The sequence below is a fragment of the Eptesicus fuscus genome, chromosome 10 (genome assembly GCF_027574615.1).
Source record: "Eptesicus fuscus isolate TK198812 chromosome 10, DD_ASM_mEF_20220401, whole genome shotgun sequence".
Classification (NCBI taxonomy): domain Eukaryota; kingdom Metazoa; phylum Chordata; class Mammalia; order Chiroptera; family Vespertilionidae; genus Eptesicus; species Eptesicus fuscus.
Window position 1 is genome coordinate 13,857,946 of NC_072482.1, and position 26,077 is coordinate 13,884,022.

The 26,077-nt window shown below is 59.3% G+C and overlaps 1 protein-coding gene across 1 annotated transcript; it reads left to right on the forward strand.

The window, feature by feature from the left end:
- The first annotated feature begins 95 nt into the window (after positions 1–95).
- On the forward strand, positions 96–23,042 carry TMEM63B (transmembrane protein 63B). Its single transcript, XM_008153237.3, has 24 exons — positions 96–226; positions 5,875–6,057; positions 6,334–6,413; positions 6,630–6,668; positions 7,569–7,659; positions 9,057–9,094; positions 9,990–10,132; positions 10,226–10,277; positions 10,724–10,832; positions 11,427–11,497; positions 14,676–14,756; positions 15,288–15,411; positions 16,029–16,162; positions 16,304–16,441; positions 16,577–16,730; positions 17,642–17,748; positions 17,986–18,072; positions 18,259–18,324; positions 19,511–19,673; positions 20,210–20,315; positions 21,272–21,439; positions 21,639–21,754; positions 21,924–22,004; positions 22,249–23,042. The coding sequence occupies exons 2-24, from the start codon at positions 5,899–5,901 to the stop codon at positions 22,438–22,440; spliced, it is 2,499 nt and encodes an 832-aa protein (XP_008151459.1). The 5' UTR covers positions 96–226; positions 5,875–5,898; the 3' UTR covers positions 22,441–23,042.
- The last annotated feature ends 3,035 nt before the right edge of the window (positions 23,043–26,077 follow it).

Consider the following 26,077-nt stretch of genomic DNA (forward strand, 5'->3'; position numbering starts at 1 on the left):
GCGGGCCCCGCTCCGAGAGTGCGCGCGCGCCCTGCGTGTGCTGGCGTGGGGGTGGGCCCTGCGTGGCCCCGCCCCGTCCCCCCTCCTCCGCCCCCCTCCCGGGACACTGCCGCGGCCGCCGCAGGAGCCGGGAGCTCGAGCCGCCCAGCGACTCCCCCTCCCCCTCCCCCAGCCCCGCCCCGCCCCAACCAGGGGCTCCGAGCCGGAGCCGAGTCTGCGCCTGGGGGTGAGTACGCGACCCTTCCCCAGCCCCCCTCTCTCCTCTTTGACGATCCCGCCACCACCCAAGGAAAAACCCCAGACTCAGCTGCGCGTCCCCTCCCTTCTCCCTCCTGCTGGACCCAGAGGTGCCCGGGCCCGCGGGACCTGCTGGTGCCGCGCGCTGCCCCTAACCCCACACCATCTCGAGCCAGATGCGAGCCCTGCGACCCCTGCCAGGGCTCCAGATGTGCACCGCCTTCTGTCCCCACCCCTCCGGAGGTCCTGAGGGGTGGGACCCCCACCACCCCAGAGCCACTCTTCTCCCTGCTGCCCGGTCCAGGTGCGCCTCCCCTCCGCGGCCCTCCGGGGTTCCAGCTGCGCCCAGTCAACCCGCCGCCGCTGTGGGGAACCTGCCGCCGCCGCCCCCGCCCCCGAGTTTTGTATTCCAGGGTCTCCAAGTCCGATGGCCTCGGTTTCTTTTCTATTTTCTCGTGCTCCCGGGGCCAAGTACCCCCGAGGCCGATCCCGGGGCAGGGGTTCGAGCTCGGGGAAGGGCAGGTTTGGCGGGTGCTGGCACGAGGCCGGCCGCTGCCCCCAGCCGGTCTGGGGACTGGCCGCAGGCTGGGGAGGCGGCTAGCCCCAGGAGCGTGCGTCCTCTCCCTGCGCCCCACACAGTGCAGTTCATTCATGAGCCGCCCGGGCCTGCGCTGGAGGGTGCGGTGGAGAAGGGAGTCAGCGCGGAACCGGGAGTGGGGCAAAGGCCCAGCTGGGAGGAGGCGCGCTTTGTCCCTCCTGGCCTTCTTGACCACCTAGGGAGGACGGTCTCAAAGCTTTGGCGCCTTGTGTCCCAGAAGAGAAGGGCGCTTGGGAAGTGGAGAGGAGAGGTCAGAGGGGCCGACTGCCCTTGGGGCTCTGTGCTGCCACCTGCCTGGGTCCCCTGGGCAGAGGTCTGGCCGCTGAGCACTACACTTCCCCAGGGGAGAAGGGAGGGGGCCTGGGGTTCTCGGCTCCATACCACTCTCTAGCCTCACTCTGGGTCTGCAGCAGCCTAGGAAGAATGAGGCTGAGCCTAACCTCTCCGAGGAGGGCCCCTCGCCCTGCCTCCCGGGCACTTGTGAGGAGGGGAGTGGGAGTGTCTGCCAGGCTTCCAGTGGGGGGTGCTGGCAGCATGGATGTCCTCCAGGGCACCAGAGGGTCCAAGCCCTGGCATGCCCCAGGTGGCACACGCTGAGGCCTGTTGTTGGCTCTCCCGACTCAGTCTTGGCCCATGGGTGGGTGGGTGGGGATGTTGCAAGGCAAAAGGCAGGTGGGGGGGGGGGGTAGCTAAGAACCCCCTTTTAGACATCCTACAAGTCCCCTCCAATTATAACAGTCTTGGAGACTTCAGTTCAAATTCCAGCTCTGCTGTGTGACCTTGACAAGTTACCTAACCTGTCTGAACTTCAGTTTCAATTAAAAAGTGTGTTTGCTGCCACTTCCTTTCAAGATTTAGCCTGGGGATCAAAGTAGACAACACAGGTAGGGTCTGGCACCCTGCCTGGTAGTTGACCAATAACGGGTTCTCTTCTCTGAACTTCTGACCCGTCTAGCACAGCATCCCCCTCCTGTACTCCCACCTCCCAGCCTGCTGCCCGTGGAGTGGGTACAGTTGAAGAGTTTGGGAACGTTCCCTGCCTCTCGGTGGCAGAGTCCCGAATGTGGCATAAGCCCTTAGGTGGAAACATCCTGACGGAGCTGCTCTATCATATTAAATTATACGTTTTCTTTTCTTTTTATTGTGAACAGTTTTCCCCCCACAATTTATTAATAACCGTAGGTAATTTTTTAGAACCAATTATGTACCTTGAACTGTATTAAGAGCTTTACATAAGTCATCTTGTTTAATCCTCACAACAACCACACGGCTGAATTATTATCCCATTTTACACATGAAGGAACTGAGGCCCAGGATGGTCATTTGCCCAGGTCAGGCCAGATCTGTCTCATCCTAGAGCCTGTGCTTTTACAAAACCACCAGGCTCTGTGCCTTGTTTCCTACACCTGCCTCAGAACCTAAAATCACAAACCCAAGGCCTGAGTGTGTGTGTGGGGGGGGGAGGGGGGGTGCGGGTTGGGAGCTACAAGCAAGAGGGAAGGCAGACAGGTAGAAATAGGGTGTGGCGTTTTCCAGAGTGACAGCTGGCAGCCCCCAGCTCCCTGGTGGAAGTGGCTCCTCTGTTGGCCCAGGCAACAGAGTGTCATGGTTAAGAGCATAGACTTCAACTGCGCTGCCTCGGTCCACACCCGGACCTACCACAGACTGGCTGTGTGACACTGGGCATGTGTACCCTCTCGGTACCTCACTGTCCTCCTCGAGTTGTGATGTGGAGCAAATGAGTTAATATTTGTAAAGTGCTTAGAACAGTGCCTGGCACAGAATAAGAGTTAAAGAAGTATTGGATAAATGCATTCTTTTCCTACTCATTTGTGGATACATGTTTGCCTGTCCCTCTGAAGTTGGCAGGAACGGAGAGAGGATAGTAACTCTGTTACAGATTAGAGGACTGAGGCCCAGGTTACATAGTAGCAGAGTAGCCTCCGTTTTCATCTCCTCCCAGTAGATCACACTACCTTCCTGTGATCCCAGGCCCTAAATTAAATCCTCCCAAGTAACTCGGTAAGAAAACACTTGTAACTTCTAACTCACCCACCCCTGCCAGGCACACTCTTCTTAATGGTAAAACAGCAGCCTTCCGTTAGCCATAAATAAAATCTTCCATCACTCTCTACACACTTCCAGCTAAAAGCCTGCATCAGACTAGAGAAATTCCGGGATACAGCTGGCTCTGGCAACCCCATGGAATGGAGGAACTGCCCCCGCTCCCCTACTACCTACTCCCCCCACCCCCTCCAGAAAAAAAAAAAAAATTCTGCCTCATTCTCTTCCCTCTCTGCTGCTCTCAGGGAGGGAACGGCTGCCCTGGGTGAAACAGCCCAGCAAACCCACCCCCACAATTAAGAGCGTGGAGTAACCTGTCAGCAAGTAGAGCCACCAGCCCTGGCGCCCCCCGACCTGCCCTGTGACCTCCTTTGAGGGGCTTCTCCTCCCTGGGTCCCTGAAAATGGGGATATGGGGATAGTGATCTGATCGAGCCTGCCCTGCTTTCCTCATGGATTAGGTGGGAAGATCAGTGCAATTGGGGGGGGGGGGGGGGGGGCGAGCAGAGTGTTTGACTGTAAAAAGGAAGTCCCCAGATGGACATGGTGATTTCAGTTACTAAGCATCTACCTGGACTCTCCTCACGCACCCTACCTGGTTCCCTTAATATAGAAGCTCCCAGAATATTCCACATCTTTCCAGGTGGAGAAGATGGGGCGGGGGCGGGGAGTGCTCCAGGGGTTTGTACCCATTACCTTCTGACCTGGTGGAACCTTGGAGTTGGGGAGAGAAACAGACAAGGAGTGGGAATGGGCTATCTTAATTTCTGGAGTGCATTGGAGTTGGGGGTGAAAGGGGGACTAATGTACATGCCCCTCACCTACCACAGACCCCAGGTACCTATACCTCCCTTTAACCTCCCCTGGTACCCCAGAGTGCTGGGCACCTTGTGTTTACACACCCAGGCTCCCAGACAAACCCACATACACACCCCACTTAGAGGCCAGCACTCACTTCATCTCTGTGGGCTGCCATGCAGTCACCTAGCTTCCCCCCACCCCACCCCCACACGTAAATACATCAACATGCATTTACAAACCCAGATGCACACCCACAGTGCTCCCGTGTTCTCTCACCAGGGGACAGTTAATGAGCATGTACAGAGTTCCCGTGGTCTGCAGAGTCCTATGCTAGGCACGTCAGAAAGCATCGCGGTGCCCTGAAAAGTGTTCTAGCTTTAGAAAGAAGAATTAGGTTTGAATCCCAGGCCCAGCATTTTGTTAGTAGCGTGACTTCAGGAGTTATTAACCTTTTTGAGCCCCCATGTCTTCATCTTAAAATGCCAATGTCCTCTAACTCAGGATTGTCAAGGATTAAATGAATTCATATATGTATTCTTGAAACAGTGGGTACTCTAAATGACACTTGCTACAATTACTAAATTGGGGGGGGGGGGTGCGGCGGGGGGTTCGTAAGGCAACTTAGGCTGGAAAGGAAGAGGGAGGCATTATCACACGGGGCAGTTGCTCCCTTAGCCTTCCTAACAGGCTTTCAGAGACTCCCGGGGACCAAGTGGAACACATAAACAACCCAGCTTCTCCCTCCATCTCAGAGTCATGCCTCTTGCCCTGTGGTTTAAGTGTTTGGGGGCGGGGGGCGGGGGCAGGAATTGGTGGGCAGGAAAACCTCTGAGTCACCCCATGGGGCTGTGGGGACACTTGACCCCAGCGTTGCAGTCACCAATTCTGGGTTTGTTGTTCTCTTTGTCTGCTTTCCTTTCTTCCCTGGAGACACCACCCCTCCCCACCCCCACAAAGCAGAGCTTCAGTGTTGTCAGCAGAAGGGGGCCCCAGGGGCCCTCCAGTAAAACGGGGGTGGGGCAGTGATGCCACAGCCACACTTCTCCCTGGGAGCCTCCCCAGAGCCCTGCATGGCCCGTCCCCAGGCACTTCCAGAACCCAGGCATCTGGGCTGCCTGTCCCTTCTCTTCTCCCCACCCTCCACCTGGACCATCGGACCATCCAGGGCTGGACAGCCCTGCAGTAGCAGGGAACCAGACTGGATGGCAGTACCCGGCAGCCAGGGGTTTGGGCAGGCTAAGAGGCCCCCGCCCACTCTCCCTTCCTTTGCCAATGGAAAAGCTCGCTGGAGGCACGGCATTCCCAGCCTGCCCTGCTCCTGCCCCTGGAGCAGGGCGGGCTGGGAGTTGTAGTCTCCACACCATTCAGGTGACTCCAGTGCAGAAATAATTGGAGCGAGGTGAGGAAGTCTAGTGGAGAAGGGTGTAGCTGCTGCCTGGGCAGGGGAAAAGGAATGAGAGTAAGCAACAGTGACTGGGTTAGCAAGTAACGCAAGTCCAGAAGTCCTGCTTTTTAATCACCTTCCCACTCTGACCCTCTTCTCAGACCCCCTACTCTGGGGACAGAGGGGGCAGCTCTGAAGGTGAATATCTTATTTTGAAGTCAGTTATGTTGGGAAGGTGATTAACCCTTGAAAATTCTAAGCAAATGAAAACACGCCATTTTTCTAATGGGGTAGAAAGAGAAGATCCGGGTGCGGTAGCTGGTTCCTGACCCACCCTCCCTTGGCCTAGAGACCCCACCTTTGAGCCTTGGATCCTCGGGCCTAGGACCCCTCCCCATCTCCTCTCAGGCTCAGCTCCGCCCCCTGCCTGAGACGGGGAAAGAAGGAGACAGAGACTGTGTTTGGAGAGTATTTGCAAGTGTGTGTGGAGGCGGAGGGTGGTAGGTGTTAGAGGCCCACGGACGACTTCTAGCTTAGAAAAACCAGTCTCCCCAGTCCAGATCTGGGCCAAGTTCCCCAGACCCGGGTGGGGTCACAGCTCGAGAGCCAGGGAAGGTAAATTTATGTGACTCAACCCTCCCCTTCCCAGGCCCTTATCTCTGGAGGCCAGAGCTTCCACCCACCCAGCGAGCCCGATGTCCTATCCTCGCTCCCCCTCCCCACACCCACCTTGCCAGAGCTCCGAGCGGGATAGGGGCCGGGCCCCGCTGACCGCTCTGCCCTCTGCCCAGGAGGACCATGCGGCAGTAGCAGCCATGCTGCCCTTCCTGCTGGCCACACTGGGCACCACGGCCCTCAACAACAGCAACCCCAAGGACTACTGCTACAGCGCGCGCATCCGCAGCACCGTTCTGCAGGGCCTGCCCTTCGGGGGCGTCCCCACCGTGCTGGCTCTCGACTTCATGTGCTTCCTCGTGAGTGCTCGCGTGCCACCCACATCCGTGGCGCCCACGCGCTGTACATAGCTTGCCAGTCCCTGGAGCTCTGACCACTCTCCCACCTGACCCTGACTCCCCAGGCTTCACTGCAGGAGGTGTCCCCATCACCCAGCCCAAGCCTAGCCTCTGACCATTCCCAGGCCAGGGCCACCCCCGTCTGAGACAAGATGCTGGCCCCTCTGCCCCTGCTCTCCTGGCTAGTCCAGTGGGTGAGTGGCCTCTCCGCCTGCCAACCGCCCCCTCTCCCCTCAGGCATTGCTGTTCTTGTTCTCCATCCTCCGGAAGGTAGCGTGGGACTATGGGCGGCTGGCCTTGGTGACCGATGCAGACAGGTAAAGCTGTGGGGCTTCCCCACCTCTGCACATGCACACACAGCTTCTTCTGGGGCAGCCCTCTGCCATCCCCCCTGGTTGGGGGGACAAAGAGGGCCCCGTCCCAGAGCAGGCAAGGGGGGCATGAGGGCCCCCAGTTGGGCCTTTGTCCCTTGCCATTTCCAGGGACCCTCCTTCCTCCCCCCGCCCCTGACTTTGTCTGTTCTCTGCCCCCAGGCTTCGGCGGCAGGAGAGGGACCGAGTGGAACAGGAATAGTATGTGGGGCGCCAGCCCCCTCATCCACTAAACCCGCTTTCTCTTTTCTTCTCGTGCTTCTCTTCTCTTCTGCCAAGTTGCTGGTTTCTCTTTGCAGTTTTCTCTTCTGCAGGCTCATTTTCGGATTAACGCAGGCGGTGTGCTTTGCAGAGCAGGGGGCTCCCCAACTTGTCGCTGCCTTACCCCCCATCTCTCTCCCCCTGGCTCTCTGCCTGGGAGAAGCCCCGCGCCCCCGTGCACCCAGCCTCCGCGGCCCTGGTTGGCTGGAGTGGAGGGGCCATCCTCCCGGAAGTTCACGCACCCTGTTGGTGGCAGAGACAAGATTGGGTGTCACCTGTGGCTTCCCTAACAGCTAGTTCTTCGTGTTCCAGGGTTCTCTGCTCACTTCTTCTGGAGGCCTGAGAGGGGAGCTGCCCAAGGAGCCCCCTGCCTGGCCCTTTGTGTCACGTCTCGGCCTCTGTCTGTAGGACCGGTGGTGGAATTTCGGCAGCTGCTGGGGTCAGGGAAGAGGGTGGATCCGGACCCACCTGGGAGACATCCCCTCCGCACCCCTTATCCCCACCCTCTCCCAGTCCATCCTGCCCTTCACCTCCCATTGCCCTGTGCCCTGTCGGCTCCGGAACTGCAGGGCCCGGGCCGGTTCACACGCTAACTTCAGCCTCCAGGGGGCGATGATGAAGACACCCTCCTCCCTTCCCCCTGCGGCCTGTGTCTTTCCCCAGACCCCGCTGAAGGGAGGAGGCGGGGAGAGGGTAGTCATTTCTTCCTGCTGGGCCACCGCGCTTTCTGTGCCTTGTCTCACGCCTGGAGCTCTGGAGGGGGAGCCCACCCGCGTCACCCCTGCTCGCCAGGGGCTCAGACTCACCCGGCTCTCTCGTTTCTCGTCTCCTCACCCCCAGTGTGGCCTCAGCTATGCACGGGGACAGTCATGACCGGTATGAGCGTCTCACGTCTGTCTCCAGCTCCGTCGACTTTGACCAAAGAGACAACGTGAGTGCCCTCCCCGGACTTCTTCGCTAACCCTGGCCCTCCAGGGCAGGGGGGCCCGGCAGCCGCTAGCTCCCGGTGAACAGGCAGACCTGTGGCGCGTGGCCTTCTCCCCAGGGCAGTGGTGCTGTGAGAGCCACAGGGTAACCACCCAGACCAGAACTCCTGGCACTGTCCTCCACGCCAGCCTCCAGGCTGGCACCAGCCTAATTCGTGATTTCAGACTTGTCCCCCTGTAGAGTCCTGTGCCCGCCTCTTGCTTAATTCTAAGGACCCCTTTTTCCTTAGTCATGGTCTTAGAAGTAATCATGAGCTTTCCATGCCGCTTACAAAACATACAGAACTCACCCTGTTGCTCAGAGGTTGCAGGCGGGCTAGGCAGGCAGCCCCTGGCTGGCGGGGTGGGCGGGGCCAGTTGACGTGCTTGCGGATTGGAGCTGAGTGGCAGGGGGCCCCTGAAGATAAGGTTTGTCCTTGGTGATTCCCAGCAGTCCCCAGACCCCCTTTCACATCAGACCCAACACCCTGGCGTTCCCTGCCTGGCCCTACCGTTCTGCCAGGGTGAGTGTCCTGGTCAGACCCGAATCTTCAGGCCCTAGGGTGGCCCTGGCCAGACCCCGCTTAGGCTGGGCCCCTGGGCAGCAGCTGCTGAGGTAGCTGTAGCAGAAGAAGCCTGCCAGCTTCCCGAATTGGACGCATACTGGTAAGTGGCTAAGCGAAGGGGTCACCTGCCAGCCAGAGGGAGGCTGCCCCGATGGTCCCCAGACGCGGCGACATTGGCAACAGGTGGCACAGTCCTGCATCTTGGCCAGAGGGTAGCTCTCTGCCCCGACCTGTGTGAAGCCTGGACCTTTCCCTGGCAGGAAGGTGGGGAAGGGTTCTCCCTGCCCAGCCCTGCCCCGCGTCCCCCGGCTCTGAGTGTGGGCTCTGCCGGAAGCGGGTCTGGGGACTTGTGGATGGGGATGGTGCTCAGTGACCTCTGAGGTGTGCTGGAAGACAAGTGGCCGGGTCCCAGGCAGTGTGGCAAAGCCCTCTGCTTTTGCCAGCCATGCTGCAAACTCTCCTTATTAGCTACAGGTCTGGAGGTCCCACTGCTCTTCCTAGACCCCCGAATCCCACCCATCCCTACCCTGGCCGCACAGCCGCAGGCCTGCTCCAGTCTGCCGTCCTGTCGGGTGTTTGTGGGGATCGTAGCTCTGGGCATGATCCCTTTCTTTGCCCTTGGTCCCATTCTTCCTTGAAGGCTGGCTCTTCCCTCTCTCCCTCCCGGGGGTGAGCCAGTTTCTTGGAGGGGGAGAGGTGGGTGTGTGGAAGCTGCGCCAGGGTGAGCGGAACCTGAGGGGGGGAGGTTTAGGGCGGTGGGGGCCGGGGCTGCCGCTGATGGCCCTCTGTCCCCCCAGGGTTTCTGTTCCTGGCTGACAGCCATCTTCAGGATAAAGTAAGTGAATGGTCTTCAGGCTCTAAAGAAAGAAACAGAAAGACTTCAGAACTTGTCATCTCCCCACAAAATCCAGAGGCCAGCAGCGTTGAGGGCCTTAGCGCTCCTAGCCAGCCCAGCACCCTCGTCCCTCCTCCAGGAGCCTGGCCCTGGGGCCTTGGCTTCTGCTGAGCCTGAGCTAGCCTCACTGACCACCCGTGGTCTCCTGTGCCCCCTGCCTGGGAGGCCCACTCCGCCCACAGCTCTCCCTGCCCCTGTGGGTGGGAGCAGCGGCAGGCAGGCTGGGAGCAGCCAGCCAGCAGCAGGCAGGAGCCAGTCTCCAGCAGAAGGCAGGAGATCGCCGAGTGCGGCAGGCAGGCAGTGAGCGCTGAGAGAGGCAGGAAGCCGCACAGGTCAGCACCGCCACCACCCGCAGCCCCCGCCCCTCCCCGAGTGTGCCATGTACTGCGTGCACCAGCACCCATAAGAGACCTGCTTCCCGAACCCCCCTCCAGCCTCCTGCGTCTGCTGCTTCCTGTCACCGTTCTCCTCCTTTGGCCTCAACCCCCCTTTTCCCATCTTCCTCTTCTCCTTTCCCTTTCTCTCCATCCTTCATTTCTCTCTGCAGTCTTTCTTCTCCTTTCACTCCTCTCTCCCTCCTCTTCCTTCCTGACTTCCTTCCTGTTCCCTCAGTTATTCCTCCCCTTCTCCCTTCATCTTTTCCCCTTTCCCTTCCCGCTCCTCCTCCCTCCCTTCCCAGAAAATAGGAGACTCAGACCCCATTTCAGCCCCACACTGCTGCCAGAGTGGCAGGGGCTGGGGGTGGGGGTGGGGTGGGGTGGGGTGGGCAAGAGCAGGCACGTGGGTCCCCTGGTGGCCTGGTCCTCACCTGACGCCTCTGTCCCCCGCACCTCAGGGACGATGAGATCCGGGACAAGTGTGGGGGCGACGCCGTGCACTACCTGTCCTTCCAGAGGCACATCATCGGGCTGCTGGTCGTCGTGGGTGTCCTCTCCGTGGGCATCGTGCTTCCTGTCAACTTCTCAGGGGACCTGCTGGGTCCGTGAGGGCCGGGATGGGTGGGGCGGAGAGGAGGGCCGGAGGCCACAGGCCCTGACCCCCCACCGTCCTCTCCCCTTCCCTACCCCCCAGAGAACAATGCCTACAGCTTCGGGAGAACCACCATTGCCAACCTGAAGTCGGGGTAAGTTTGAGAAGCAGGTCAGGGAGGCCAGGGTCCGTGTCAGAGTTGAGCCCTGACAAAGAGGGAAGGAAAGGGAGTGTCGGGGGACAGTGGCTGAGGCTGTGGGGCCGGGAGGCTGGGGTTGGAAGCGGAAGAGGTAGAACCTGCTGTGGGTGGCCAGGAAGGACCAGATACAGAGAGGAGGATGCAACCTCAGGCCAGGCCGGCGAGGCCACCTGGGGTGGGGGGAGGGCAGTGTAGCCAGGGGGTAGGGCACGGAGAGGTGACCTCTGGGACAGTCTCAGAGTCTAGAGGATGTGGAGTGTGGGGCCCGCTCTGTGGGGAATCAGTTCCAGAAGACGTGGCAGTGGAGGGGCCCTGTCCCGGGGTTTGATTACCACCGAGAGGTCGGGGCTGTCTGAGTGGGTTTCTAGCCGCTGTGGCTTCTGTGCCCTCTGCTCTGCCAGGAACCACCTGCTCTGGCTGCACACCTCCTTCGCCTTCCTGTACCTGCTGCTCACCGTCTATAGCATGCGCAGACACACGTCCAAGATGCGCTACAAGGAGGATGACCTGGTGAGTGGGGCAGAGCCGGGACCCCCCCGTGCCGCCTCTTCCCCTCCCCCTACCCCGCCCCCCAGGCCTCTCTGGCCTCAGCTTGAGGTGCATCAGCCCCAGAGTCAGGCCAGCTCGGTTGGACTCCTGGCCCAGCAGCTCAGGAGCCCCCACCCTGTACGTTAGTTGTTACCTCCTTGGTTTCCTCTTCTGGCGAATGAAGTAACAGCGGTGCCTCCTGAGGGCGCTGGGAAGGTGAGGTGAGGTGAGGGATGCGTGGAAAGCACGCATGCTGTGCCTGGCGCTCAGGAAATGCCGTGGTTGTCAAACCCCCTCCCCTTCTACCCTGATTCCCTGAACTAGTAGCAAATGCCCACACCCCATGCCAGCCATTGCTCTGGGTCTTCACGGCCTGGGGATCCGAGACCGCCACCCCATCTCCTCGCCCGCAAGCCCCCGTGGAGCAGGGGCCAGAAGGCTCTTTCATTAGGCTCACTGCGTGATTTCTACTAGAAATTCACCAAGGCCTCTCCCACCTCTGTCTGCTCCTCTCTGCTCTCCGATTCCCCACCCCTCCCTGCATCTTCGGTCCCTCTCACCTGCCTCTCACGCCAGGTGAAGCGGACTCTCTTCATCAATGGAATCTCCAAATATGCAGAGTCAGAAAAGATCAAGAAGCATTTTGAGTGAGTAGCCACACTCCTACCCCAGCCCCAGGCCCTGCACACCCTTCTTTGCCTTTCAACTCCCAAGACCCTCCTCACGCGCCTCCCACTCCTCTCCCTCCGAGGTCTGGGCCGCAGGAGGGTGGGGGTTAGACTAAAGAATTCTCTGGCTCTAGGCAGGCCTAACACTTGGGCTGGGTGATAGGCACCTCTCGGAACACAAGAGAAATACTTGAAATACTTGAGAAGGGAGTCCAGTGTGTGCCACACAACCACCCCGACCCCTCCATCCCCCGCCGTTTTCCGACATGAGCTGGATCGTGGGCTGTTGCCCGAGGGTCCGTAATGTGTAGCTTTTTCATAATTGCGTGTGACAGTCGGGAGTTTGTGTGTAGCCTGGCGGGGAGAGCTTCATCATGGAGCCCAGGAGCGCCTGGCCGTGTGTTCTCTTGAGGCTCTTTCCAGCTCTGGAAGTCTGTCCCGCAGGGAGGGGCACATGCCCCTCCAGGAGCCCCAGGTGCCAGGCGGTCTGTGTGCAGGATCAGGGATCCTAGCCTCATTCATCTGTCCACTCCGCACACTTCCTCAGGTGCTCAGGCACCAGTCAGTGTGGTGGGCCTTGGGACTGGAAGTGTGAATAAAGGATCATCGAACGCTCGGCGGTTCACAGTACGGAGGTCAGCTTTAGGAGCCAGTCCAGGGCCTGATCAAAGAGTGGCCTGAGGTCAGTCTGTGGTCAGAATTAGGAGTTGATAAGGGGCGTTGATGGTCTGAATCAGGGCTATCTGTGGTCAGGATCGGGATTTGGTGAGGTCTGGATTCCCTGTCGGTTGGCCGGAATCAGAGGTCAGGCGCTGTTCCGGGTCAGGACAGCATTGCGAGTGAGTCTGGTCAGGGTCAGGTTCCGTCCCTCTGTGTTATGGGAAAATGACTCTGTTGTGATCAGCATGGGTAGATAAACACGCATTCATTCAATAGGCATTTATTAGTCACCTACTATGCCCCAGGCATAAGTAAATGAGAAACAGGCCCGCCCTCATAGCAGTCAAAATTAAATCAAACATGGTCAGTATGAGAGAACGATTTGGGGTCCTACCTGGCATTCAAGCCACGATCAGCATTAGGGGGCAATCTGGGTCAGGATTAAGGACAGTGTATGCTCGAATTAAGTGACATCTTAATGGTACCGTCCAGTTGGAATCAGCTGTTGGCTTGTACTGGTGCGTCCTTGAACAACAAGTATCTATTGAGCTGCCCTGTGGCTTCACTGAAGTAGGAACTGGGGAAATCACAATAAACAGAGAAGAAAAAGTCCCCACCTTCACCTGCTTACATTCTAGGGGGCTGAGGAGGACAATAAGCAACTGAACTAGTAATAGACACTGTGTCAAGAAGGTGCTAAGAAGAAAACCAGCCCGGCTGGCGTGGCTCCGTGGTTGAGCGTCAGCCTACGAATCAGGAGGTCACGGTTCATTTCCCAGTCAGGGCACATGCCCGGGTTGTGGGCTCAATCCCCAGTGCAGGAGGCAGCGGATTGACGATTCTCTCTCATTGATGTTTCTCTCTCTCTCGCCCTCTCCCTTCCTTTCTGAAATCAATAAAAATGTATTTAAAAAGGAAGAAGAAAACCAAAGCTGGAAGAGGGGCAGAGTAAAGGAGTCAGGAAGGGTGTGCGGATGGGATGAGTGGGGGGGATTCTGACAGAGGAACAATGGAGCGGAGACCTGCATGCAGTGAGGGAGTGAACCCCACAGCCAGGCATCCATTCATTCCACACACGTTTGTTGTGCGCCGACTCTGTGCATCATACCAGGAAGACAAAGAACCAGACATGGTGGCTATCTGTGGGGAGCTCATGATCCAAGTCGTCTGTTTCAAGGGTCGGGCTGTGGTTCTGTTTAGGAAATAGCCTTTGATTAAAATTGGTGGTTAGCCTATAACCAGAGGTGGTCCTAATTGGAGTTTGGGGGGTCCATGGGGTGAATATTATGGCATAGCCATTTCATTGATCCAGGCTTCAGCACATGTTCACCGGGCACCTCCTATGTGCGAGCTGCTGGCTCAGGCATGGGTATGTGGTGATACCAGGCTGCCTGTCCTCAGGGCGCCCCTGGGCCAGTTGACCGTATGGGGCAGGGCTTGTGGTCCAGGCCTGGGGTCTGTCGGGATTGGAGGACTGGCCCAGCAGAGTTAGGGAATATCCTGTGTGCAAAATCAGGGAGCCTGTGTGGCGGGGATTAAGGGATTAGAGATTAGTCTGGTGAGAATGAGGGCTCGCCCTGCCACAGGGGTGAGGCCCTTCCAAAGAGGAACCCTAAAATGGTTTGAAAATAACATTGTCAGGGGAAAGGTCTGGGAAGTGCTTTGCAAGAACCCCATCCCAGATTTCAGTTTCCAAGCCCTCATGTGTTTGTGTGGTCCATCTTGTTGCTTCAGAACCGTGTCTCCTGCATCCGTAACACTTAGTGGTCCTTCATGCAAATGTTTAATGGGGCTCAGTCTAGATTAGGGATTAAGACCAGTCAGCAGGTACCCCTTGAGTCCTGCCAGGTACCAGGTACTGAGAGCCAAGAACAGTCAGGTCAGTCTCAAGTCAAGGTTGGGGTCAATCTAAGGTCAGGGTTAGAGGGTCATTCTTGGGTCTAGGTTACGGATCAGTTTGGGTCAGAGTAAAGGGTCAGTCGGTCTCTGTCCAGGGTTAGAGGTCAATCTTAGGTCAGGGTTCAGGATCAATCTGCGGTTGGGTTTGGGGCAAAGATCATTCTGTAGCCTGGGCTGTGGGTTGGTTGGTGTCAGTCCATGGTCAAGGCTAAATGTTGAACTATACCCAGACATTCTGGGAACAGGGTAAAGGGAACAACCCATGAGTAGAAACAGTCTCTCGACTTAAAGTTCACAGCCTTGAACAAGAATCAGACCACAGTCGTGGCTGCCCTAGCACCAAGCACTCACGTCCCAGGGCATCGGCCCACCCTCGCTCACACAGACCCCACACCTCTGTGCACACTCCCCCAACGCAGATCAGCATGAGGAGGAATTTCAAAGTTTTATTCTCGGACATCTCTCATTTGTGTGTAGACTAAGAAAGAGGTTGCTTGAATTGGGAGGGCGGGGGTCTTGAAGGTGATGGGGTGATGCATGAAAGTTGGGGGCATGTGGGCAGGGTCCCCGCTGAAGATGATGGTGGACTCTATTTCAGGGAGGCCTACCCCAACTGCACGGTTCTGGAAGCCCGCCCGTGTTACAACGTGGCTCGCCTCATGTTCCTCGATGCAGAGAGGTAATGGGCCAGGGACTGGAGGAGGGGAGGTGACACCTGGGGCCGCTGCCCATTGAGGAGGGTGTCTTGGATCCACCGAGGAGCCTGGCTCCCCTGCCAGGTGTTTCCCGGGGCATTTGATGTTAATTCAGCCCGTGGAGCGCTTATCAGTTCAGCTCTGGAGAGAGCAAGGCCTAGAGGTTAGAGCTGGATGCAAAAGGAAAAGGGCTCATCGTCCCCACCCCCTCTGAGGACAGACCCTCCTTTAACTACCGTGTCAGGAATTGAGGCCAGACTACAGGAAGAATGTCTGGCCTTCAAGGGATGGGTAGGCAGACCCTGGGATGGGGACATGTTTGAACCATACATCCTACACAAACCCAATAGCAAGATACCCCCGACTTTGGGGAGTGGACTAGATGATCCCTGAGCTGGGCCCCCTCCCTGTCCTCCCAGCCCCAGCCCTATTCCCCACCCCCCACCCCAGCCCCTGCCCCAGCCCCCACCTCGGCCCCAGCCAGGTAGGCTGTGACTGGGCACTTGGGTCCACAGGAAGAAGGCTGAGCGGGGAAAGCTGTACTTCACAAACCTCCAGAGCAAAGATAACGTCCCCACCATGATCAACCCCAAGCCCTGCGGCCACCTCTGCTGCTGCGTGGTGCGAGGCTGTGAGCAGGTATGAGGTGGGCTGGCCAAGGGGCCTGCCTGGCCTGGGCGCAGACCTCAGGGCCCCAGAGCTGCAGGTGGCACGGGGAGGAGTTGGCAGGTGCTGGGGGGGACAGGTCACAGCAGAGATGGATGCTCCCTGTGATGCATGTCCCACAACCCTGGGAACACACACATGAGCAGGCCCTGCACATAACACCCCAAGGCAAACACACTCCCAGAGGAGGCCAGGCCGGGCTGGAGCCAGGCCACGGCAGGGCGCAGCCCCTCTCTCCGCGGCCCTCCGCCTGTTCCTACAGTCCTTGCAGCCCCGTCCCCACGGTTGGGTTGTCCCCTGTCCCTACAGTGACCGAATGTTCAAGCCCTGAATCAGAGGAGGTGAGCCAAGAGGAAAGTGTTGTGCTGTATTTACTGGCTCAGGGGCTTTTAGGCAAGTTTCTTGACTGCTCTGTGCCTCAGTTTCCCCATCTGTAAGATGGGGCTAATTGTACCTACCTCATAGGACCGTGAGAGACAGACAGGGCTCAAAGCAGTGCCTGGCCTGTAGGAAGCTATCGGTCAGTGCTGGCGGGTGCTGCGGGCGCCAGCCCAGCTCTCTGCCCAGATCTGCCTCACCCTCCCTGGCAGGTGGAGGCCATCGAGTACTACACGAAGCTGGAGCAGAAGCTGAAGGAGGACTACCAGCGGGAGAGGGAGAAGGTGAACGAGAAGCCTCTCGGCATGGCCTTCGTCACCTTCCACAACGAGACCATCACCGCCATGTGAGCCTCCTCCCAGCCTGCCCTCCCCCAGCCCCGGGCCCCCAGCGATCAGCAGGGACCCCCAGGTCCCTGGGCTCCTCAGCTGTCGGCAGTGGGGTCCCCGTCGGCTGGTGCCCCGGTAACTGGTGTCCCTCCCCACAGTATCCTGAAGGATTTCAACGTGTGTAAATGCCAGGGCTGCACCTGCCGCGGGGAGCCACGCTCCTCGTCCTGCAGCGAGTCCTTGCACATCTCCAACTGGACTGTGACCTACGCCCCTGACCCCCAGAACATCTATTGGTGAGCAAAGGGCAGGCTTCCTGGGACCTGGGGGGGGCTCCAGTGGGCAGAGGGGAGGGGAGGGAGGTCCTAGGTGTCCCTGGGGACCAACCAGGCATCCGGTCCCTGGAGTGACCGCCTCCCCTTCCTTCCCAGGGAGCACCTCTCCATCCGCGGCTTCATCTGGTGGCTGCGCTGCCTGGTCATCAATGTCATCCTCTTCATCCTCCTCTTCTTCCTCACCACCCCGGCCATCATCATCACCACCATGGACAAGTTCAACGTCACCAAGCCCGTGGAGTACCTCAACGTGAGGCCACGTACCCCACCCCTCCACTGTGTGTCTCAAGACACAGAAATCAGGCTCCGAATCCCTCCTGGGAAGGGGCGGGGACCAGGATGCCTCCTGCCCAGCCCCACCCCACCAAGCAGTTCCCACGTGACCGTGGGCTGCAGATCCCACTGTGTGCTTCCCTTGGATTCCTCGCCACCTCCCCCCAGGGGAGCCCACCTGGCATATGCACACACAGAGACACACCCAGGGGAGAAAGAGAGCCCAGGCCCAGTCCTAACTGACCATGTGACCTTGGATCAGTCCCACCCCTCACCCCAAGGTCACCCTCGTCCCTCGTTCTCCCCAGCAGCAGAATAGAAGGTTCAGACTAGGTCGTTGGCTTCCAGACTTGGAGCTTTTGTCAGAAGGAATCTTACATGAAACCCAATGTGGAAAATCAAGGCTCCTCAGATGACAGTAGAGTGGGGGACACTCCACCTGGTCTCCCCTCACCCCTCCTGCCACATCATTCAAAGGAGGATAGTTTGAAAATCTCTGAGTGATAATGCACAGTAGATAAGACCCAGACTACCTGGGTTCAAATCCCCACCCCACTGCTTACGAGCTGGGTAAGCTATTGAATCACGTGGGGGTTTGCCTCAGTCTGCTCATCGCTAAAACGGAGTAATAGTGTTATGAGGAATACACGTAAAGTACATGATCAGTGCTTGGCACATAGTACCTACTCGGCAAATACTAATATATTTCACCCTGGGGTTGTGCATCTGGCCCTGGCCCCAACCCTCAACCCTTGGCCTCCACATGTTCTGGACTTCTGATGTGGGGCCCAGGGCTCAGTGGGGGAGCGGGCAGGTAAGCAAAGCAAGCTGGACCCACTAGACTTCCCTCGCCTGAGTCATCCCCCCACCCCCCATGTACCGCTGCAGAACCCCATCATCACCCAGTTCTTCCCCACCCTGCTGCTGTGGTGCTTCTCCGCCCTGCTCCCCACCATCGTCTACTACTCTGCCTTCTTTGAAGCCCACTGGACACGGTGAGACACCCCCACGTACATGACCCCTAGAGGCACACCCGGGCCATTGGACAGCCCTTTGCCATGTAGGCTCCCTGCCCCCGGGGTCCCAGAGCGGGCAGGGAAGGGATGGTGCCAGCATCCTCACCTTGGGAAGCCCCCCTCTTCCCAGGGGACCCTCCTGGGACACTGTATTGGCTGGGGGAGCAGCCTGGGGACCGGCCCGCCTGACCTCTGCCCCTCTGCCCCCTGCCGCAGCTCCGGGGAGAACAGGACCACCATGCACAAGTGCTACACCTTCCTCATCTTCATGGTGCTGCTCCTGCCCTCGCTGGGACTGAGCAGGTGGGTCTGCAAGGAAGGGACGGGAGCTGGGGTGGGGGGATCGCAGGATGGGGAGAGGGAGCAGTTCAGGCTCCCACCTCCCCTCCCAAGCGAGGGACCCGGTGTCTAGGGGCATCCTCAGAGGCTCCTGGCTGGGACTCCCCATCCCTACTCCAGCCCCCCCACCACACCTCTCCTCCTCTCCAGCCTGGACCTCTTCTTCCGCTGGCTCTTTGACAAGAAATTCTTGGCTGAGGCAGCTATTCGGTTTGAGTGAGTGACCGGGGCCCCAGGGAAGAAGACTGGATGGAGGATGGGAATGCCTGGGAGGCCCCTCCTTCCCCTGGGAGGGTACTGGGAAGCTCCCTACCCCTGCGGCTGGGAGGAAGAGGGGCTTACATCACAGGCTGCCAGGATCATCCCAAAGCACTCACGTGTCTCAGGTGTATGCCTGGGAGTTGTCCCTGGGGTTGTGTTGGGGCTCACTCCAAGGTCACCCTCAACGTGTATTTAAGGCCCCCATTGCGGGGGAGGGGGGGAGGTTGAGGGCTCTGGGTTTATATTCTGGGGTGAACTCTGGGACTCTAGAGTGTCCCTTGGGAGGTTTGGAGAGGTATGTGTGGTGGGATCTTGGGGGTCCCTAGAGTATCCTTGAGGGTCTCTGGAGCCCACACTTTTGAGTATCTGTGGGGGACTCTCGGGCTCATGCTTTGGGGTACTGACAGGGCACAGGTTCTGGGAACACCTCTCACGTCTCAGGCTCCTGTTCAGAGGTGTGACTGGCGTTCTTTCTGGGCACCTGCTCTGGGAGTCCCTGGGAGGGTGTCTTGGGGTGTGTGCCATGGCTGTACTGTGGGTGCAGCTCTCGGGGTCTTGCTCTGGGCCACCTGTGGGAATCTTGGGCTCACACTTGGGGCATCATGAGCGTCCTGGGCTCTTCCCTCTGAACATCTCTAGGGAGGATCTCTGAGCTTGTGTTCTAGGGGAGACTGAGGCTCATCCCCCGGGGGGTAACTTTGGGTTAAGGCCTACAGAGGGGAGCCTTCTGGGTGTTCCTGGGCACACTCTCAGGGATCTTTGAGGCGGGGGGTGGGGGGGGGTCTCAGGGCTTGTCTATGGAGATCTCGGGAGCCATGCCCTGAATACTGGTGGCCTTAGGGGTCTCAAGCACTCTCTCCATGGGGCTTTATGGGCACAAGTTCGCAGGGTGCCTGTGGGCGCACCCTCTCCGTGGTGTCCACGCACACGGAGGTGTCCGAGGTGGCTGCTGACACCCTGGCGTCTGTCTATGGGGCTCCCACTCTGGGGGGACTGGGCCACCCAGGCGCTTGAGGGCTGAGCTGGGACACCTGGTGCGCACAAGGCAGCTGGGGGGAAGGTGTGGTGCTGTCAGCCGGCAGTGGGCAGGAGGCCCCCAGGCCCCCCGAGGGTTCAGTGCTGGAGCACCCGGTGCCCGTAGGTGCGTGTTCCTGCCCGACAACGGCGCTTTCTTCGTGAACTACGTCATTGCCTCGGCCTTTATCGGCAACGCCATGGACCTGCTGCGCATCCCGGGCCTGCTCATGTACATGATCCGGCTCTGCCTGGCGCGCTCGGCCGCCGAGAGGCGCAACGTGAAGCGGGTACGGCCGCCCGGCGCAGCGGCCTGCACAGCGCCCCCTGGTGGGCCCGACCAGAAACAGCGGCAGTGCTAGGGTGTGGGGCTTCTGGGTGCTGGGACAGCCCCATTCCGGGCCCTGGGCTGCCCCCTTCCCATCTGTTTTCCCGTCTGTACAGCGATGGGTCGACATAGATAACCCTGAAGGCCCTGGCCAGTTCTGAGGGTCTAGTGCTCTGTGGTGGGAGCTGGGGGAGATCCAGGCCCCTACACCTAGGGCCCCTGGTCCTAACCCCACAGGAGGACTCTGAGCACCCCATTCCCAAGTGCACCCCCTGCCAGTCCCTGCTCCCTTGAAGGCCCCTGCCTATGCCCTGCCGCTCTCCACCCTGGCCTCCTTCTCGGCCACAGCTCCTCTCTTCATCTGCTAGCCCTGCCCTTCCCTGGAAATGGGTTCCTTTTCCCCGTTGCCTCTCCTGGCCCCTCCCCTCCCACCTGCCCTGTGCCCCTCCAGGCTGTCCCTCCCCACCCTGAGCCACCTCCTGCCCATCTCCCCCCCAGCATCAGGCCTACGAGTTCCAGTTTGGCGCAGCCTACGCCTGGATGATGTGCGTCTTCACGGTGGTCATGACCTACAGTATCACCTGCCCCATCATCGTGCCCTTCGGTAGGCACCGCCGCGCCGGGACCTGGGCCCTGCTCGGGGGGACCCAGGACCTCACGCTCTCCACTCTAGTAAGGCAGGCCGCCCCGAGTGGACAGGGCCCTGGCTGGGAGACCGGCCCCTCCGGCCTCCCACCCGGTTCCTGGCTCAGTCTGGGACCCGGCCTGGGGGGAGGAGGGGAAAAGCCAGCTCAGCTCAGGCCGGACCCACCTGGGGTGCTGGACCCCTGGGCACAGTCACCCCAACATGACCATCCTCGCCCACACCAAGGCTTTCACTCAACTGGATATACTGGGACACACGTCACATACCCACTGAGGTATTCGCACACGTCCACACAGGGCCATGGGCACACTTGTACACAGCCCTGTAGACTCAGGAAAGTCCTGCGTGCAGGGTGGGGCTGGGTCCTCACAGCTCCTGGCTGAGCTGTGTGACTTAGGCGAGTCCCTCTTCTTTCTGAAATTTAGCAAAGTTTCTCTTCAACTGTTGCCCTCACGAGTGGCCTCTACTTTCCCCCGAAAACATCCTAACCCGTTAACCACCCTCCCTGGTTATTGAAGGCTCCAAACTCCCAAACTAACCTCCTTGTCCTCGTCCTAAAGCTCCCATTCCCTCCGTCTCCGGGAAAATAGAACGTGCCTCCTAATGTATACGCGTCTGTTTAGGAACAGCAGCAGGAAAAAACAGTGTGGATCTTAACGGGATGCCTGTTGACCCAAACGAATGGGTTTCTCATAGTAGAGTGGCTAGTGGGGGGCTGCAGAACGAGGGATGGGAGCAGAGGAAGCTGAGTCTGGGCCTGCTGGGGGCTGGGGGCACGCGCCTGTGTGGGGCCGAGGCCGGAGAAGGGAGGCCAGCCCTTCAGGGACCTCGGAAGGACCAGGACAACCTGTGACGGACGCACAGAGGTCTGGCGGCGCTGGTTCCGAGGTCAGGGCCCCTGTGGCTTCCCCCAGGGCTCATGTACATGCTGCTGAAGCACCTGGTAGACAGGTACAATCTCTACTACGCCTACCTGCCGGCCAAGCTGGACAAGAAGATCCACTCGGGGGCCGTGAACCAGGTGGTGGCCGCGCCCATCCTCTGCCTCTTCTGGCTGCTCTTCTTCTCCACCATGCGCACGGGTGAGGGCCCTCCCCGCGGGGCCGGGGTGCGGCAGCGGGGCTCCCTCCGGAGTCCAGGCCCCAGGGAGAGGCGGCAGCACGTGGGAGTGTGGGGCTGCATTCAGAAGGTAGCAAAATGGAGTGGGAGCCCCTGGGAGGGGGGCCCAGAGGAGAGGTAGCAACCCATTCTTTGTCTCCCTCCCCCACCCCCCCATAACAGGGTTCCTAGCCCCCACGTCCATGTTCACATTCGTGGTCCTGGTCATCACCATTGTCATCTGTCTCTGCCACGTCTGCTTCGGACACTTCAAATACCTCAGTGCCCACAACTACAAGGTGTGGGGCGAGGGGGTCAGGGGGCGGCTGAGGGCAGAAGCTCCAGGGTGTGCAGGGGGGTGGTTGGGAGCTGAGGGCAGGGGCAACGGGTGCCGAAAGGGTGTGGGGTCGTGATGGTGGCTGAGGGGAAGGACACCCCCCAATCCCTGACTCATCCTGGGCCCTCAAGATTGAGCACACAGAGACAGACACCGCGGACTCCAGAAGCAATGGCCGTCCCCCCACTGTTGCCGCTGTCCCCAAATCTGCGGTAAGTGCTCCACTCCGTGGCCAAGGTGGGGAGGGGCCTCGGAGACAGCCCCAGAGCTGGCTGTCCCCTTATCCTCCAGAAAGGGGAGAGGGGCAGGAGAGACCTGCTTCACGGGGGGGCTGCCCGCCTCCCCTGGGCACAGGGTACTGCCCCTTCCCCTGCAGGCCCTGCGACTCCCCGTCCGTCACCCCTCTCCACAAGGGGCAGCTGTCCACCCTCACGCCTCACTCCTTTCCCCCTTCAGAAATACATCGCTCAGGTGCTGCAGGACTCAGAGGCGGACGGGGATGGGGATGGGGGTCCTGGAAGCTCGGGGGACGAGCCCCCGTCGACCTCGTCCCAGGATGAGGAGCTACTGATGCCACCCGATGGCCTCACGGACACAGACTTCCAGTCTTGCGAGGACAGCCTCATAGAGAATGAGATTCACCAGTAAGGGGAGGGGGGGCCCTGGAGGCCACGCCCTGCCCCACCCATCCACCCCTCATGGACACTAAAAAAACGCTAATAATTTATTAGATCTAAAGCCCCTTCCTCCCCAGTCCCTGCTTTCATTAAGGTATTTAAACCTGGGGGTTTGCTGCTCTCCCCCACCACAGAGGGGAGAGAGAGCCTCTAACCTCAGTGAGGAGAGCCCCGAGCTGGCCCCGGGGCAGAGGGGTGTGGACACAGTTCCCCCAGATCAGTGCCCCCCGCCCCAGGCTAGTAGTGTGGTCAGAAAAGGGTTAATGAGAGCCAAGATGGGTACCTGGTGCCATGGCTGGAGACGAGGGGGGTGTGCAGGCAGATCAGGGCAGCCCCCAGTTCTGTCCTCCGCCCCCCCAAGCCCCCCTGGGATCTGGCACTCCAGGGAAGTGGAGCCTCAGCCCCTGAGGGTTGCATGAGAGGGGAGGGGTGCTGAGTGGGAGGAAGAGTCAGGCCTGAACCAGGGGGGTGACCTGGGGTGGGGGATGGCATGGCTGACACTGGAAAATGGGTTTTTGCACTGTTTTTTTTTTTTTTTTTCCTTTAAAATAAAAATGGAAAGAAAAGCTCCGAGACAGGTGTCCTATTTGTGCTGCTGCCCTGGACACATGGCTGGGGTCCAGCCACCCTTCTGTGAGCCTGGAGGATCTGTTTGGAGTCCCCACATGACCCTGGGTAGACTTCCTGTGCAGAGACTTCTGGGGGCCTCAGGGGAGGGGCCTGCTGTGCTAACATTGCCTCCCCTCCCCTTGCATCTGCCCCCTCTGCCTCCATCCCTTGCCCTGAGGAACTTGTGGGACCACTCAGACTGAGGGACAGGGACACAGGCCAACGTTCTGAGTCCCCGAGAACCGTGCCAGTAGAATAGAGATGCAGGGTGGAAAGGCCACGAGAGGCCACACGTGCCAGGCTGGTCTGGGAAGGCTTCCTGGAGGAGGAAGGTCCCAAGAAAGTTGCCTCGGGGAAGGGGCTCAGCAGGCCGCGCTGGAGGCGAAGAGGCAAGAAAACAGCGCTGCAGTCGTCAACCAAATTCTGTCGGCGTGATTCGTTGTCATTGTTACACAACTTACCGAGTGGTTAGCATGTGCCTGGGATTGCGCCGAATGGCCATGGCGTGCTGTAAAGCATTCACTCAGTGGCCTTGCTCGAGTCGGGCGTGGGTTTGCTGCGCGGATTACATAAGGGAATATATGTCAAGGGTTCCCTTGGCCCAGCACCTGGCACTTGATAAGCACCCAGTAAACACCAATTACAGTTAATGCCATGACCATGAATCGCACCTGCAAAGTGGTGTGGATGTCCCCTTGCTGTGGATGAAGACACAGGCCCAGGGAGGGCTTGGGGGTGGCCCGAGGTTAAACCGGCCTGGGAGGAGTTCTGAAAGGTCCTGCTGACTCAGGGAACTGGCCCAGCCCTCTGTCCCTTAACCCTCATGAGTGTTCAAGGCCCTCCCCAAAGAGCCCCTCCCACCCTCCATCAATCTTACTCATCCTCTAAGCCCAGCTTAAATGCACCTTCTCTAAGGAATTGCCTATGGCCATGGCCGGTTTGGCTCAGTGGATAGAGCATCGGCCTGTGGACTCAAGGGCACCAGGTTCAATTCCAGGCAAGGGCATATGCCCAGGTTGCAGGCTCGATCCCCAGTAGGGGGTGTGCAGGAGGCAGCTGGTCTTCATTGATGTTTCTTTTTTTTTTTTTTTAATATATTTTTATTGATTTCAGAGAGGAAGGGAGAGGGAGAGAGAGACAGAAACATCAATGATGAGAGAGGATCATTGATTGGCTTCCTCCTGCACACCCCCTACTGGGGATTGAGCCTGCAACCAGGCATATGCCCTTGCCTGGAATTGCACCCGTGACCCTTCAGTCTGCAGGCCAACGCTCTATCCACGGAGCCAAGCCGGCTAGGGCTCTTCATTTTTCTGTCTCCCTCTCCCCTTCCTCTCTGAAATCAATAAAGATATATTTTTTTAAAAACAGACATTTCCTGTGACTGCTGTAGCCCACCCTCCAGAGGCCCACAGAGCCATGTGATCACCCCCGTTCCCCACCACACACACAAGAGTGTACACTGTGTGCTGCAGGAGCCAGGAGACATGGGCCCGAGCTCTGGTTCTGTCACTGACTCTGTGCACGCCCAGGAACGCCACCTCTCCTCCAAAATCAGGGAGTGTGGCCAGGTGGCCCCTAAGGCCCTGGCATCCTCCTAGCCCCACCACCTACCAGCAGGACCCACAAAAGGAGAAGTGAGTCCAGGAACTCCCAGGGGAGCAGAGAGCTCTGAGGAGGAGGAAGGGGAGCAGGTCAGCCAAGGCCTGCGGACTGTCTACGAGAGACGGCGAGCAGGGGGCGCAGCAGACAGTAGACAGCCTAATAATCGCCCAGGAGCCGGCAAGGGGCAGGAAGCAAACAGTGCCTGGGGTGAGAGAAGACACCGCCCAAGGAGCTGCTTGGAGGGCCAGTATTTCCTGCCGACTGGCTGTGGGCAAGTGTGGGCCAAGCACAGTGGAGATGAAGGCCGGGCCTCGGCCTTCTGGTGTAGGTCAGATCTGCAGATCTGTGAAATGAGTCCCAAAGTCCTGGGGCTGCAGGAGCTGCCAGGCCGGGGGCAGGGGAGCACAGGGCCAGCCAGTGGGCAGGCTTAAAGAAGCAGCATGTTGGCTGGTGAAGGCCTTCGGGGCTCCTGAAGGCTGTGTCCATTCAGGGGGGCAGGCACATCACCGTCGCCCGCCTGCCAAGCCCCACTGTCTATCTGCACGGCCTGGCCTGGACAGACCTCAGCCTGGGCTCCGGTCAGCCTAGACCCCCTTGGTTCCTCACTGCGCAGCATGCCTTCCCTTCTCGGGGGAGGGTCTCCCCTAACCCCGCCTTAAAGGCTCTTCTGGGAGCACCTGAGCTGAAGGCCAAGTTCAAGGGTTTCCGGCGTGAAACTCCAGGTAAGGCCCCAACAGCAGACAGAATGAAGGTCCCGGGAGAGCCCTGCCCCAGGTGGGAGGCTGTCATAGAGGAGAACGCCTGCTCTCACCCACACCCTGCCCCTGGCACCTCCTCATGGGCAGAACCCGGGCCAAGAGGCGGGATTGCCACACTGCCATCTGACAAACACTTCCTGAGCAGGGACTGAGTGCCAGGCTGGGGCCGGGTGCTGCACAGGAGCCAAGAGGCGCAATGGTGGAATCCCTGAAGGAAGAAGGAGACCACAGGGAGCCCCAAAGCCCACCTCACTTCCTCTCTAAGTGGGGCCAGCAGAAGATAACGGTTCAAATCCCCACTCAGCCACTTACCAGCTGTGTGACCTTGGGCAAGGTGTCTCAAAAAGGAGAACTCGCCCTGGCCGGTTTGTCTCCGTGGATAAAGTGTTGGCCTGCGGACTCAAGGGTCCCGGGTTCAATTCCGGTCAAGGGCACATGCCCGGGTTGCGGGCTCGGTCCCCAGTAGGGGGCGTGCAGGAGGCAGCCAATCAATGATCCCCTCTCATCATTGATGTTTCTCTTTTGCTCTGAGTCCTCTTCCCCAGGGAGAGACCTGACAGTCAGGCCCGCGGGGTAACAGGCCGAGGAGAGGTCTAGGGTGGAGTTGTGCCCCTCAGGACCTCCGCTCGTGCCCTT

What these genes read in the sequence shown, in the direction of transcription:
- TMEM63B (XM_008153237.3), top strand. Translation starts at nt 5,899, where the DNA reads ATGCTGCCCTTCCTGCTGGCCACACTGGGCACCACGGCCCTCAACAAC. An exon ending in CCCCATCATCGTGCCCTTCG is followed by an intron (nt 20,316 to 21,271) that starts GTAGGCACCGCC and finishes GGCTTCCCCCAG; the next exon opens with GGCTCATGTACATGCTGCTG. An exon ending in CCGCTGTCCCCAAATCTGCG is followed by an intron (nt 22,005 to 22,248) that starts GTAAGTGCTCCA and finishes TTCCCCCTTCAG; the next exon opens with AAATACATCGCTCAGGTGCT.